Source organism: Lissotriton helveticus, chromosome 9 (assembly GCF_964261635.1).
Source record: "Lissotriton helveticus chromosome 9, aLisHel1.1, whole genome shotgun sequence".
NCBI lineage: Eukaryota > Metazoa > Chordata > Amphibia > Caudata > Salamandridae > Lissotriton > Lissotriton helveticus.
In genome coordinates, this window is record NC_136070.1 from 129,414,891 (window position 1) to 129,427,660 (window position 12,770).

Here is a 12,770-nt window from a genome sequence, read left to right on the forward strand (position 1 = left end):
CCGGCTTTCGAGCCAAACACAGCACCGAAACTGCCCTCATTGCAGCGACAGACGACATTCGAACACTACTGGACAACGGAGAAACAGTTGCCCTCATCCTACTTGACCTCTCCGCAGCCTTCAACACAGTCTGTCATAGCACCCTCATACAACGCCTCAGCAACGTCGGAATACAAGGAAAAGCATTAAACTGGATCATCTCGTTCCTCCCCTGAAGAACTCAGAGAGTCCGCCTTCCTCCTTTTAGATCAGAGGCCACCAAAGTCATCTGCGGCGTACCACAAGGATCATCACTCAGTCCCACCCTCTTCAACGTATACATGAGTCCCCTCGCATCCATCGCTCGCCAACACAACCTCAATATCATCTCCTACGCAGACGACACCCAGCTGATCCTCTCCCTCACCAAAGACCCAAACACCGCCAAAACCAACCTACACAAAGGGATCAAAGAAGTAGCCGAGTGGATGAAGAACAGCCGTTTAAAACTGAACTCGGACAAAACGGAAGTCCTCATCTTAGGATCATCCCCCTCTGCCTGGGACAACTCATGGTGGCCACCGGCCCTGGGAACCGCACCCATACCTACGGACCACGCACGTAACCTGGGCTTCATCATGGACTCCTCCCTCTCGATGACCAGACAAATCAACGCCGTCTCATCATCATGCTTCAACATCCTACGCATGCTCAAAAAAATCTTCCGTTGGATCCCCACCGAAACAAGGAAGACGGTCACCCACGCACTGGTCACAAGCCGACTGGATTACGGAAACACCCTGTACGCCGGAACCACAGCCAAACTACAGAAAAAACTCCAACGCATCCAAAACGCCTCAGCCAGACTCATACTAGACATCCCCCGCCAAGCTCACATTTCCGGTCACCTGAAAGACCCCTCCACTGGCTCCCCATCAACAAGAGAATAACGTTCCGTCTCCTCACCCACGTACACAAAGCCCTGTACGATCTAGGACCCGAATGCCTCAACACGCGCCTGTCCTTTTACACCCCCACCCGCCAACTACGATCGTCCAATCAAGCCGTCGCCGCAATTCCGCGCTTCCATAGATCCACCATGGGGGGAAGATCCTTCTCCTACTTAGCGGCCAAAACCTGGAACTCTCTCCCCACCCACCTCCGCCTTACACAGAACCACCTCTCCTTCAGAAAACAACTAAAAACTTGGATATTCGATAAGTAAAGTACCCCCCCTCCCTCAAGCGCCTTGAGACCCTCTGGGTGAGTAGTGCGCTATACAAATTACTGAACTTGAACTTGAACACTAAGCAAGGCACGGAAACAAGAGCTTTCCGTAGCATGACGGTAATGACTGTAACCTATTTAAAACTAGGCCATTAAAGCAGACCTCTGAACAGAATATAGAACCGTTAACAAAAAAGGTTAAACTACTAAGGAAAAATAAAATAAAACAATCGTACCTTAGGTTAGGACGACAAATATCCGATCACTACAAAAGAAAACAACATGTAGTGGTCAATGTGAATGCCTCCTTCACAGACCTATTGGTAATGGGCACCATGTTTGTCATACATTTTTAGGTTGGGCTAGGTAAACAATGCCTGTCAAGTCAGAAGGTAACTTGTGTAAGGAATGTGCAAGGAAGATGGATGTAACAAACTGGTCTTAATTTATGAGATTCTATGCTTCCAAAAGTTTTGAAAAGTCAATGATGAAGTAAATTATTCCATGTCATGTATTATCAGAGCAAACACAAATGATGAAAAATAATCTCCATTTAATTTCAAAAGTCCCTTGTGTCAAAGAACAACTGTACTTTAACAATCATTTTGAACTAGGGCTTCTCTTGTAGACCTCGTAGGCAAATTCTTCTGTATGTGCCCGGTCATTGCACAATCCAACGTAGTCGATTTCGAGCTGAAATGGACCATTCACCTGGTCCCCGAGAGTGAATCCAACTGTGTTCACCTGAGATATAAAAGAAACCACCATAAAGTTACAAGTTACGATATCTTAAAAAAAAAATCCTTGTATTTATCAAAGTTGTATATAGAATACAATGAGGCACATAGCGATCTGCGATCCGAGCAAGGTTTACTCAAATGTGTGTGTGTGTGTGTGTGCATATATGTTTTTTGTAGGTTAGGGTATTCTGCTCAACTCACTGCTCATTTATTGTACTTGTCAAGCACCACATGCGATTTTGTACCTAACACAACCACAGAAAATGAAAACATTTGTGTTCTAAATTATCTGCAGTGATAAGAAAATATCTCTTGCCAGTATCTCACTGATGAGAGACTGTTTAACAGTTCAACAAGAATCTTAATATTTTCTGCATGGTTAGGAGATAAATGAAGAGGTAGTATCTGGAAAAATGCACCAGGGTGCCCGTGCATCTCTGTCATGGGGAGTTTGTTTTATATTCTATCTGAGTTGCCTAGCTCTGCTAACATGATGAGTTTGCTAATTTGTTACACCTGCAATGTGAATACATGCAATGATAGTCCACAAAGAAGAAGGAACTAGAAAATTAGAATTTTACACCAAAGGGAGTCCTTTGCTAATCACTTTGGTGCAGTTCATTATTTAGTACATAAACTACATATTGAGTAAATACTGAAATGTCCTGAATCTGCTGGTTTTAGGTGATTATCTTGAAATTGGGATTTCAAAATTTAATATAAATGTAAAAGGAATTCTGATTGGCATGAATGAATGATTTCAAGGTACCTTTTAGGCTAGGTTTGAAAATTCTCATTAGCTACCAGTAACCTCTACTAAACGATATGTTAGACCCGGATCCTCCACGTGGAAAATTTGACTTTAATAAAGGATGAATACATATTTATATGGAGATTTTTTTCCTAAGACTAGCCCACTTTAAAAAGAAAGGAAGCATATAATTTCTTATTTAGAGGGTGTGGCTTCGTGTTATACAAGATGGTGTAGTGACAGAGCTGGGTTTCGGGCATTTTCTTTTGAAGTGTGCAGCCACTGTCTGAGAGCGTTTTCATTGTGCCTGAGAGGCAGTTCTTGACCTCATTTCCTACATTTCACATCTCCACATTTTTATTCTTCATGCTGGCAGCCATTTAGTTTTGCAGTCTGTGAGACCTTGTTAGCCGCACATGTGTGCTTTCTCTTTTTGCGATGGAATTAGTTACCTGCTGCATAGTTTCCTGGAAATTCTGCTAATGGCATCTTTATAAAAAAATTATGCTGCTTCAGGTTTAATCGATGTCAATTTCATTTGTATGGCCCTCTTAGGGGCATCAGACCTTCTATAGAATTAGATCCTGGCTATAAGTCCCGAAAGTATTACAATGTACTTGGCTAGAACAATGAGATTTACCACTTTTCATAGGCCTGGCTTGTCCGACAGTCAGTTACAACATTTTGTCAGTGGACTGCCTCTTCAACATTCAGGAGATATGGATCTGTCAGATTCAGCCTCTATTCAATTCGATGTTCCTGTGTCTGGCATTTAAAAACCTGGGCCCCACTCTTCAAATATTAGTTCCTCAAAAAGAGATACCACTGCTTTGTTGTCTGCAAAGAGAGGGAGAAAGACTCCTTCATTGCCTATTAAGCCTTATCCTACCCAGACTATTGATATTATTATTGAAAGGATTAGAACGTTAAAGCCTTTTTCTGGAGACCATAAAAAGTTTGATGGAAACTGAGGATAAGTGCTTGAAAAAAGATTTTCGATTGATGCAGAAGATGTTGTTCATAAGGTTTCCGAGTTACGAACCCCCATGAAAGGAACGAGCCGGTAGTAACCAAAAGGTCCACCCACGAAAGAACTAAGAGAGCAGGACGCCTCCCCCTGCCCACTACCTAAACCCTCACGCTCCCATATATACATGTCCACATCGGAGTAGTAGACTAGTCAGGTGTGCTAGACAGACATCAGACCCGATCACTCCTACCAGGCTGATGGTCACCCCCAGATCAAACGCCACTACCTATATGTTTTTTGTTAAGTGTTGCACCTCGTAATACTAGAACAAGCGCCAATACATTTATGTTTTGTGTTTGCACGCCAGAAAGGCAGGGACGCCCAGGCTTATGAGCACCTCGAATAAAAACACAAAAAGAAAACTGCTAAAACTCATAGGCAGGGGGCCTTGCATGGGCAAACGCGACGAAATTTACATGTTATATGTCTTATGCTGTAAATGGGAAAAATACCAATAAAAATATATTTTAAAAAAGAAATATAGGTAAGAACCCTCAAAAAGCATGCAGAAGATCTTGAAAATAGAATCAACAGAATAGTTTACACATTTATGACCTCACTGAAAATGTAGATGGTGACAACATGATTACCTTTCTTAAATCTTATTTCTCAAACCTTCACTTCAATACTCAAAAAGCCCAGAGACTTGGCAGAAAAGTAGTAAATGCTCGAAATGTATCCGAACTCAGAAGCATTAATAGAAGCCAGGTCTCCTTTATACAAGTTGTAGCCAAATCAACAGGAAAAAGGAGACAACATTTTTCAGATTTACCAACAGCCTTAAAATAACTGGGTGTGAGATATGGGATTGTGCATCCTTGTTTATTTAAAGACACTCATAAAGGCAACACTATCTTTTACAAGGACCAATTGGAGCTGAAATCGTGAAATGATTGGTATGTTTATTTTTTGCAGGTTGTATTAGGTTTATATGATTCCTGTTTATATTCAGCAGTTTTCTTTGTGTTTATTTGGTCACTGTTCTCCCTTCTTCTAGGATTATATGTCTCCATGTTCACACATTTTGAGTCTCTTTTCACTTCCTGAATGGAGGCAGTCTCATTAAAGCAATTTTTTGTGGTGTTCATCATTCACCATCCTCTTGTTTTATTTGGAAAAGTTCCTTCCTTCGGTTCACTATTCGGTGTCACTGCGTTCAAAGAGAAGTTTTTAATTTCGTTTGAGTTTTTTTTTTTTACTTTGCCTTCAACCTATTTTACATCTTTTATTAATTTGTTGCATGGCTCAAATTGCTCCATGGAATGTTAAGAATCTTAGTAACCCTATTAAAAATGCAGTCCTAGCAGATTTAGGTCATTTTCACACTCAGATTGTTCCACTGTAGAAAACTCACTTAACAGATATGGAGGTTGACAAACTAAACAGGTATTGGGTGGGGAATAGTTATTTCACTGGCATAAAACAAACAAAAAAACAACTGGTGTTCTATTTTATCTAGCAAACCCCTTAGGGTAGATGCTATTTTTTTTATTTACTACTTAGTGACATTTCATGGAGAATTCTGAATATGTATTTCCCAAATAATAATTTGGTTTAATGCTACATTAATATAATTCTTCAATGATGTTATAATTTGAGGAGATTCTAAACAAATATTTTATTGTTTATATTTGTAGATAGGACTACCTAATGCAAGTATATCCTTAATATGCAGAAAACTGTGATGAGAATGATCAGGCATAGGAATTGGTTGTTTCGTGAAGAATGCATAATACTGTTAAGGGAGAATTTTCCTTTTTTCTTCAGTTTATTCCACATTGCCTAGGGTTGAAAGTATTTTTTTTAAAAAGGCCTGCGCTAATAATCTCATACACACAGAAATAAGACCTATATTGATATTGAATCATACTTATATTTGGTCTAATTCAGTCATTCTCCCCTGTAAATAAAGTAGGAGATAACTGATGAAGATGTAATGTATATTTGCCAAACTACCCCAAGAGTTGGGACAGAGTTCAAAGTAGACACATCCATTCATAATGATTGTGATGCTTTAAAAGCGTCATTTAAGGTCTTTTGAATTCATTTTTCTTTAAAGAAACAGAAGGCCTCTGGAAACAAATCCAAGGAAATCCTTCAGAAAAAGTAAACATTTTTTAAGACAAATATTTTACATCCAAATCGCAAGATTTCCAGCAAGTTTAATTAAAGCTAAATTTGGTTTTATTATATAACATCTGAAAGGGCTTCCTGTACTATTTTCAAAATAAATGAAAGCCAAATTTCATACAGTCCGAATAAGGTCTATTGTTGCCCAATTACTTGATTCCTCCTGCTTTTACAATCAACACAAATGTGTTAAAATGTGTGCATTTCCAGGTACCCAAATATTCATATCACCTTTGGAGTCCCCCCAATTTCCACGCTGTAAAAATAGCATCAACATTCACCAACATGTTGATGATACACAATCCTACCAGAAAGTCACCTCAGTTTCAGATATCCAACACCTCATACACAGTCTGTATATATTCCAAATCCGGATGTTCAGTGTCTACCTCAACCAAACAACCAAGACAGAATTTGTGATATTTGGCAAGAACAATAAAAAAGAAACCATGCATATCTGGCTCAATGACATGAACCTTAAACTCCAATTTTCACTAAAAATCTTGTCACTTGGATTCACTCTGGGCACCAACCCCACACCCTAGGAACACACTGCCCCCTTGCTACGTAGCACATATTCCAACCCAGCTGCATCATTTACAAAGCCATTACGGCTAGCACCCTTGCTTATCCTGCAGACAAATACATCATCTCTAGTGGTTCTCTGTACAACTGCTGCAGCCAGTAACACCTTCAGACTGCAGACTAAGAAGCAAAATAAACACATAAATAAATAAATAAAGGCAGTAGCCCTTTTCCATCTCAGCGCCCTGTATGTGGAAACATTAGCCATAAGGATTGCCCCAACTCTTCTCAAGGAAAGAGCTGAAGACATATTTCTTTCAAGAACACAACATCATAATGCCATAAAAATGAAATAACTAGCCACCGCTCCTATCAGTCGCTGACTTTATGCTTGCTTTTGACCATGTACAGCACTCCACTGCCTTTTGGCTAGGTTTGCACAATAGAAATACCACAGGCACACATACAAAAATAAAACAAGGATAACTCATTTATTTCTTCCATAACTGACAAGATGGTAGATCCAGAAAGGTTCACTGTTGAATCCATTATGTATTGCTCATAAAACAAAATCTGTATTTGCAAAATAGTCCAACCTTCATGATAATGCAGCATTTAGCTTCAATCTGCACTATTCCGAAAGTGATCTCTCTTACCAAGATAGGATTACTTTGGATGACAGACTTAAAGCTTCAGGTCTTTATAAAGGAACATAAAGCTTGAGGTGCAAATGAATTTCCAACTGATTTTAATTATTCCTTTTCACACATTCTATTGCCTTATTTATTGGAATTATTTACAAATGTTATTTCTTTAAAAAGCTCTTCTGGATCTTTTTCAGAAGAGATTATATGCCTGATCCCCAAGTCTGATAAATATACTACACAATATAAAATACGTAGGCCTGTGTCTCTTATGAACAGTGATTATAAGCATTACACTTGTGGAATAATGGTCAAATCAATTATACCTAAACTCATTTTGAATAGGCTGGGTTTTAATCAAAGGTAGACTGCCTAATTGTAAATCTCCTTTTCCTGCAATTACTCTATATGCTGAAAAAGAATTTGATGATTTAGGTTGCAAGGTTATATTTCAGACCTACAATGTTTAGTACAGATTTAGTTCAAATGTTTAAATATGACATCACTACTTTACTCTAACCTGAAAGCTGTCTTGCTTACAAATGGTACCCAATTGGTAATTGCCATGATATCCCTTGTTCATATTGCTTTTTATGTTGTTACCAAATCTGTTTATGGACAAAATGAGACAGAGCAATCTCATAAATATCTTCACATACGGAGGTAAGTGCAAATGTGAATGTGATTGACAGGGGTTTGAACATTGTCTGGTTAACTGATATTTGGATTTATATTTGAAGAAAAACAAAACCTCAATAGGCTTCATGATCATTATCTGCTAGTAGAACATAAACTTAGCATTTTTCCAGAAGAGAGTATTCATTATGCCTTCCTTATTGTGGAAACTGAAAATTTCCAGAGGAAACTTTCTTAGGATATGTTACGTTGGTGCTATAGAAAAATAATGTTGGTGCATTCTTTTACCTACTCTAAGTTTAAAGATGTAATTCTCTTCTTGTGGCAGTTCTAGAACAAAAGGAATTACATTGGCAATACTAATGTTCCATTTCGTTGTAGGAATGCTCTGCGGGGCATTATAAAAGAATGAAAAAGCCTTCCAGTTAGAGAGAAAATTGTTGACCTACTTATCGTAATTTCTATTTAACAAATTGTTTGTACCTGGAGGAAAGATAATAGAAAAAATTATTTTGCTGCCTGGTGGAACTGTATTTGTTTCATTCATAAAATAGATATAAATAAGTTGGATAATAGGGATCCAACTGAGACAAGCATTGGCAAAGCCAGTAGGTCCAACTTTAGGCAAAACTAAAAACTGAACTTATGTCGTCCCTGGTTCATTATGGGTTTATGTAATACATGTCGTAATGTTACTTACAGGTCAGTTGAAGGTGTTGGTCTCAAACTCGTCGTCTGCACATTTTTATAGTTTATTATTTTACCTCTTAGACCACGTTTTGTTTCTGCAGTTGAATATTTACCCTTATTAGCTATGCATAATCAGTACATCTGCAATAGTATTTCCAATTCTTTTTACTCCTTTCATTTTCCCTCTACTTTTTTTCCTCACTTCTTTTCCATTTTCCCTTTGGTTATATTATAGGAGATAAAGTATCCCCTTTTCAATTTACAGTTGTTTATGTCATAGCTTCATGCTCATTGCTTTGGTTAAATGGATATTTTCTTAATTTAATATAGATCATTAACCAAATTCCTTGCTATCGGAAAAAAACAACCATGTGGGGCTGAACAGTTCTCTCCTGTTGTGCCTTTAATCTCTACTACTACCTTAAAGCAGTGGTTCCTAAAATTTCTGACCCATTACCCACTTTTTAGAACAACAAATATACAGACTTTCTTCAGTTCTGACAATCACCGGGATAAAAGGGGAGCAAGCTCATATCAACTCGAAATAAAGTATTACCATACCAAGACACAGATGTTGAAGATGCGCACCAGCAGTTGGATTATTGCCGGCATTCTCATTACCTCCATTCTCTACCTCGCCTTCATCATAGAACTGTAAACCATCTCCATTTTGTATGTATTAGTCACAATTTAAAAGTCATAATCCTGTGCGTGATAAAAGACAAGCCAATATGCGTTTCACAATGCTATTGATTATTCAGGGATGCTATGCATCATGACCTTAGTAAATTTCATATTACTTTTTTTTCTGTAGCATGATCTCATAGGGAGATGTTTGTATGACAAAAGATCTTCATGGATGCTAAATGTGATTCTTAAAGAACACTAAAGGTTTGAGTGGGTCCAATTCTAAGGCTTAGTAAGGTTTAATAGTAATTTCTCAATAGCACACCTTATCTAGCCAGACTGGATGCTGACCATCCTGGATTCTTCCCTTGCTGGACAAAAAAAACTTGGAGAATGGAATCTGAAAAGAAAAAGCATATTCAAATTATTTTTCATTAGCAGGAGGAATGCAAACATCAGAGGGAAGTTTAGACAACAAACTTCAAAATATGTGGACTTGAAGGATCAGATTTCAGACCACATGGCACAATTAGCTAGCAGGGCAGGTTGCTATCTGCGCAAATGTAGATAAGTGAAGAAAGAGCAAACGATATTCACAATTAAACTCTGAATGGTACTGGATGGGTCATAAAGATGAAGCATCAAAGGATAATTTGCACATCAAGAGATAATGTTTAGGCGACGGGTCCTTAAGAACCACAGGCTCCTCCCATTCAGTGTCCGCTGCCTCCCCACAAATGGCAATCCTTCTCACTCCGCTTGTACTTAAAGCACAGTTCAAGATGGGGTTGGTGGTTTGGTTTATCCAAAGGAAGGCAGCAGGTTATAGACTCCCGGTACAAGTGTTTTTCAAGGAATACATTGTACTCACTATTGGATGATGTATTGGGGCTCACAAGTTACACAGTATTGCTACCATTTCAATGGTTCAATTTTCCTTATTGTTTTGCTCACATACAGTGCTAAAATTGTTTTTTTTTAAGTGCAGAGTTTTTTTAGGCACTTGTTGCTGGTAATGCAAAAATAACATACACAAAGGATGTCAGGCCTAATTATACATAATGCATTCTTCTAGCACCCTACCCTAGCTGTGTCTTTATTTCACTCATGCAGGGTCTTTTTCTCCCTGTTTTCTCGCCTTAGTTGCAGCTTCCAATCGTAATCTTCTTTTCTCTTGCTATTGGTCAAAGCCTAATGATGACAAATAAACCCAAACCCCCAAAAACGAGTGCTAGCACTCACCCCCTGCAAACACCAGTAAAAATTAAGTGATGTCCAGATGCGTGAGAGATATCGGATTTATTGTCAGTCGGCACAGTTATGCATCATGTAGGCCAAGAATGAGGATGATTCTGGTCACAGCTACTGGGCCCTTTCTTGACAGCAAGCGACATGACTTGTCAAACAAGGCATACATGTAAGGGTTTATTTCATTTTGGCTAAATGTCATTTTATTTGACTTAAATGGCAGGCGGTGTGCCTAACCTGTATAACTTCCTTGAGGAAGGACCGTAGGTGACAGAGCTGAGGGCTATTTATAATTTTTTTCAGTGGATTTGTACAACAGAAAGTTGTAATCCATAGTTCTCCTAATCTCTGATAGAGTGTGGTTTGGACAAAACTGGTCCTTTTTGTCATCCAAGGAATGCTAGGGTGGTGACTCTTTGTGAGAGTGTGGTGAATGCTGGTGTGGTGATGGAGTTCCTTAAGGATAGGTTTGCATGTGTGGGTACCCCTGGGGTGAATATTACAGATAATGGGGTTCAGTTTACTTTTTCTGAAATGTAAGACTTATTGTGTGCACTGTCCACTCAGCATCACAGAACAGTCCTTTTTACGCCCCAGGCAAATGGTCTTACCGAGAGGAATAACAGGAAGATCAAGTCTTGTGTCCATGGTTGAGTGTGCAGGAAGGGGAAGCATCCATGAGCAGGAGACGGGGGGAAACTAAGTTGTTGCAAGACGAGGGAAAGGTATCAGGGCGAGTGCAAGACTAGTTATGATGAGAGAAACTGTGTGAAGGGTATGAAGTGGAGGGTTGGTGACAACGTTTTGGTGAGAAGCCAGGGTTTGTTAAGAAAGGAGGGTCTAAGCTTGTTGGGCCTTTCAAAATAAAGGAAGTGAGGAAGAATGTTGTGTTGGTGGAACCTGGAGATGTGTGGTGTATGTCCAGTCTGGTTAGGACAGCAGCTAACGTGAGCGATGGGGGGACATATGAGAACGGCTAATCTCAACTTGGCCACACCTCCAGTAGTGAAGGGTGAGGAGTATCATGAGACCAGTATGGTGGGAAGACTATGTGGGAGTGCATGAGCAAACCCAACTCTGCATATTTCGTGCATGTCAACTCATGCTTCTGTCAGTAAGCAATGATTTAATATTTCCTTTAGGTAGTCTGTTTTTATTTCTGAATAATTTTGCATGCTTTTGAGTTCCAATTTTTTATTTTCATTGTGTGTTTTTTCTCTTTTCTTATTGTTGTTTTTTGGGGGCAGGAGATGTGTTATGGTTTAGGTTTTTCGTTAGTGCTGGTCAGCCTTGTGCCTTGCCACTGCAGTATGGGATCCAAAATTTTATTACATCAGCACATTGAATCTATGCCTTAGAGAGATTTGAGCTGGTGCCTGTATTGATGGAGGTGTGGTTGCACTGTTCCTGGTATGCTTCAATAGACCTATTGAATACACCTACCAGTACTCCTTTTTATAGTGCACCACAGCCCCAACACTCAGTGCAAGTCACTGGAAATAGAGCTGCAGTGCGGTGGTCCCAATCAAAAGAGCATCCAGGCTGTGAGCTGGAGTGTTGCAAGTGATGATAGTTCTCACTACAGGTGATTCTGGTCGTCTTTGAAGTCTTACAATAGGTCCATCAGGAATATCCATAGAAGATGCCTGGAAGGTGTAAACAGTTTTACTGCTGCTTAATTTAATGTTATGCTTTCATACAATTATGTTGTAGTATACCCCAAGAAAGATTCTGGGAGTAGAATGATCAAAATCAGCTTACCTGGAAAATTTGTGAATGCCTACAAACATGTACACTTGCACCATTCACATTCACCCTGACCTGTTCCTCCCTGGAAATGCTTGGAAATTTACTCAGAAAAGGGCTGGAACAACTACCCAGCTAGAGAAGGAAGGGGAATGGAACCCCTGAACTTCATGTGGACTGTGGAATATGGAATTATCAACAGGAAGAGAAAAAAGAAGTCTGCATTGGTAAATGGTCTTCATTTCCCTCAGTGCAGTTTTACCCTACATCAGGGATGTGAAATTCCTATAGCCCGATGTCCGGGACATATTGTTTGGGGTCAAGGGGAACAAGTTTTCTTGTGTATCTTGTCCTTGGAACAAGTAGGCCCAACCCCCTACAGCACAAACCTTTTGGCTGCCAGTTCACAGTACCACATTATGGATCAGGGAAAGGCATTGCCTGTAGTTTTTGTAAAACCTTATAGGTGTGGGAGCTGCCAGGCCCTCACCATTATAACAAACATTGGCAAAAGCAAAAATTGCTTTGGTCTCAAAAAGCACACATTGCTACAGTAGCTGCTGGAACTGAACAAAATACCTGTGTGTTAATATGATTCTTGTGAAAGAACAGAATGCTGTCGCACACAGTGAAGTTAGCCGAGAGAGAGAGAGACAGAATTTTAATAAACACAAAAGGTCATGGTTAACGCCAGACCTAATTAGGAGCCCAATTATTGAATAAAGTCTCAAAAGTGCACTCATGTTCTTGCATTAGGTGCAGATATACAGCTTTTGTGAGTTCACTATACTTTACAG

The 12,770-nt window shown here is 39.4% G+C and overlaps 1 protein-coding gene across 1 annotated transcript in view; it reads right to left on the minus strand.

Annotated features, from left to right (window-relative positions):
* Positions 1–1,739: 1,739 nt before the first annotated feature.
* The window catches only part of NDUFAF1 (NADH:ubiquinone oxidoreductase complex assembly factor 1), a 75,932-nt gene continuing 64,901 nt past the window's right edge, over positions 1,740–12,770 (minus strand). The window contains exons 4-5 of the mRNA XM_078659619.1: positions 9,305–9,379; positions 1,740–1,950 (exon numbers count right to left, since the gene is read on the minus strand). Of these exons, the coding sequence (XP_078515745.1) occupies positions 1,807–1,950; positions 9,305–9,379 (219 nt within the window). The 3' untranslated portion in view covers positions 1,740–1,806. The remainder of the gene's footprint in view (positions 1,951–9,304; positions 9,380–12,770) is intronic.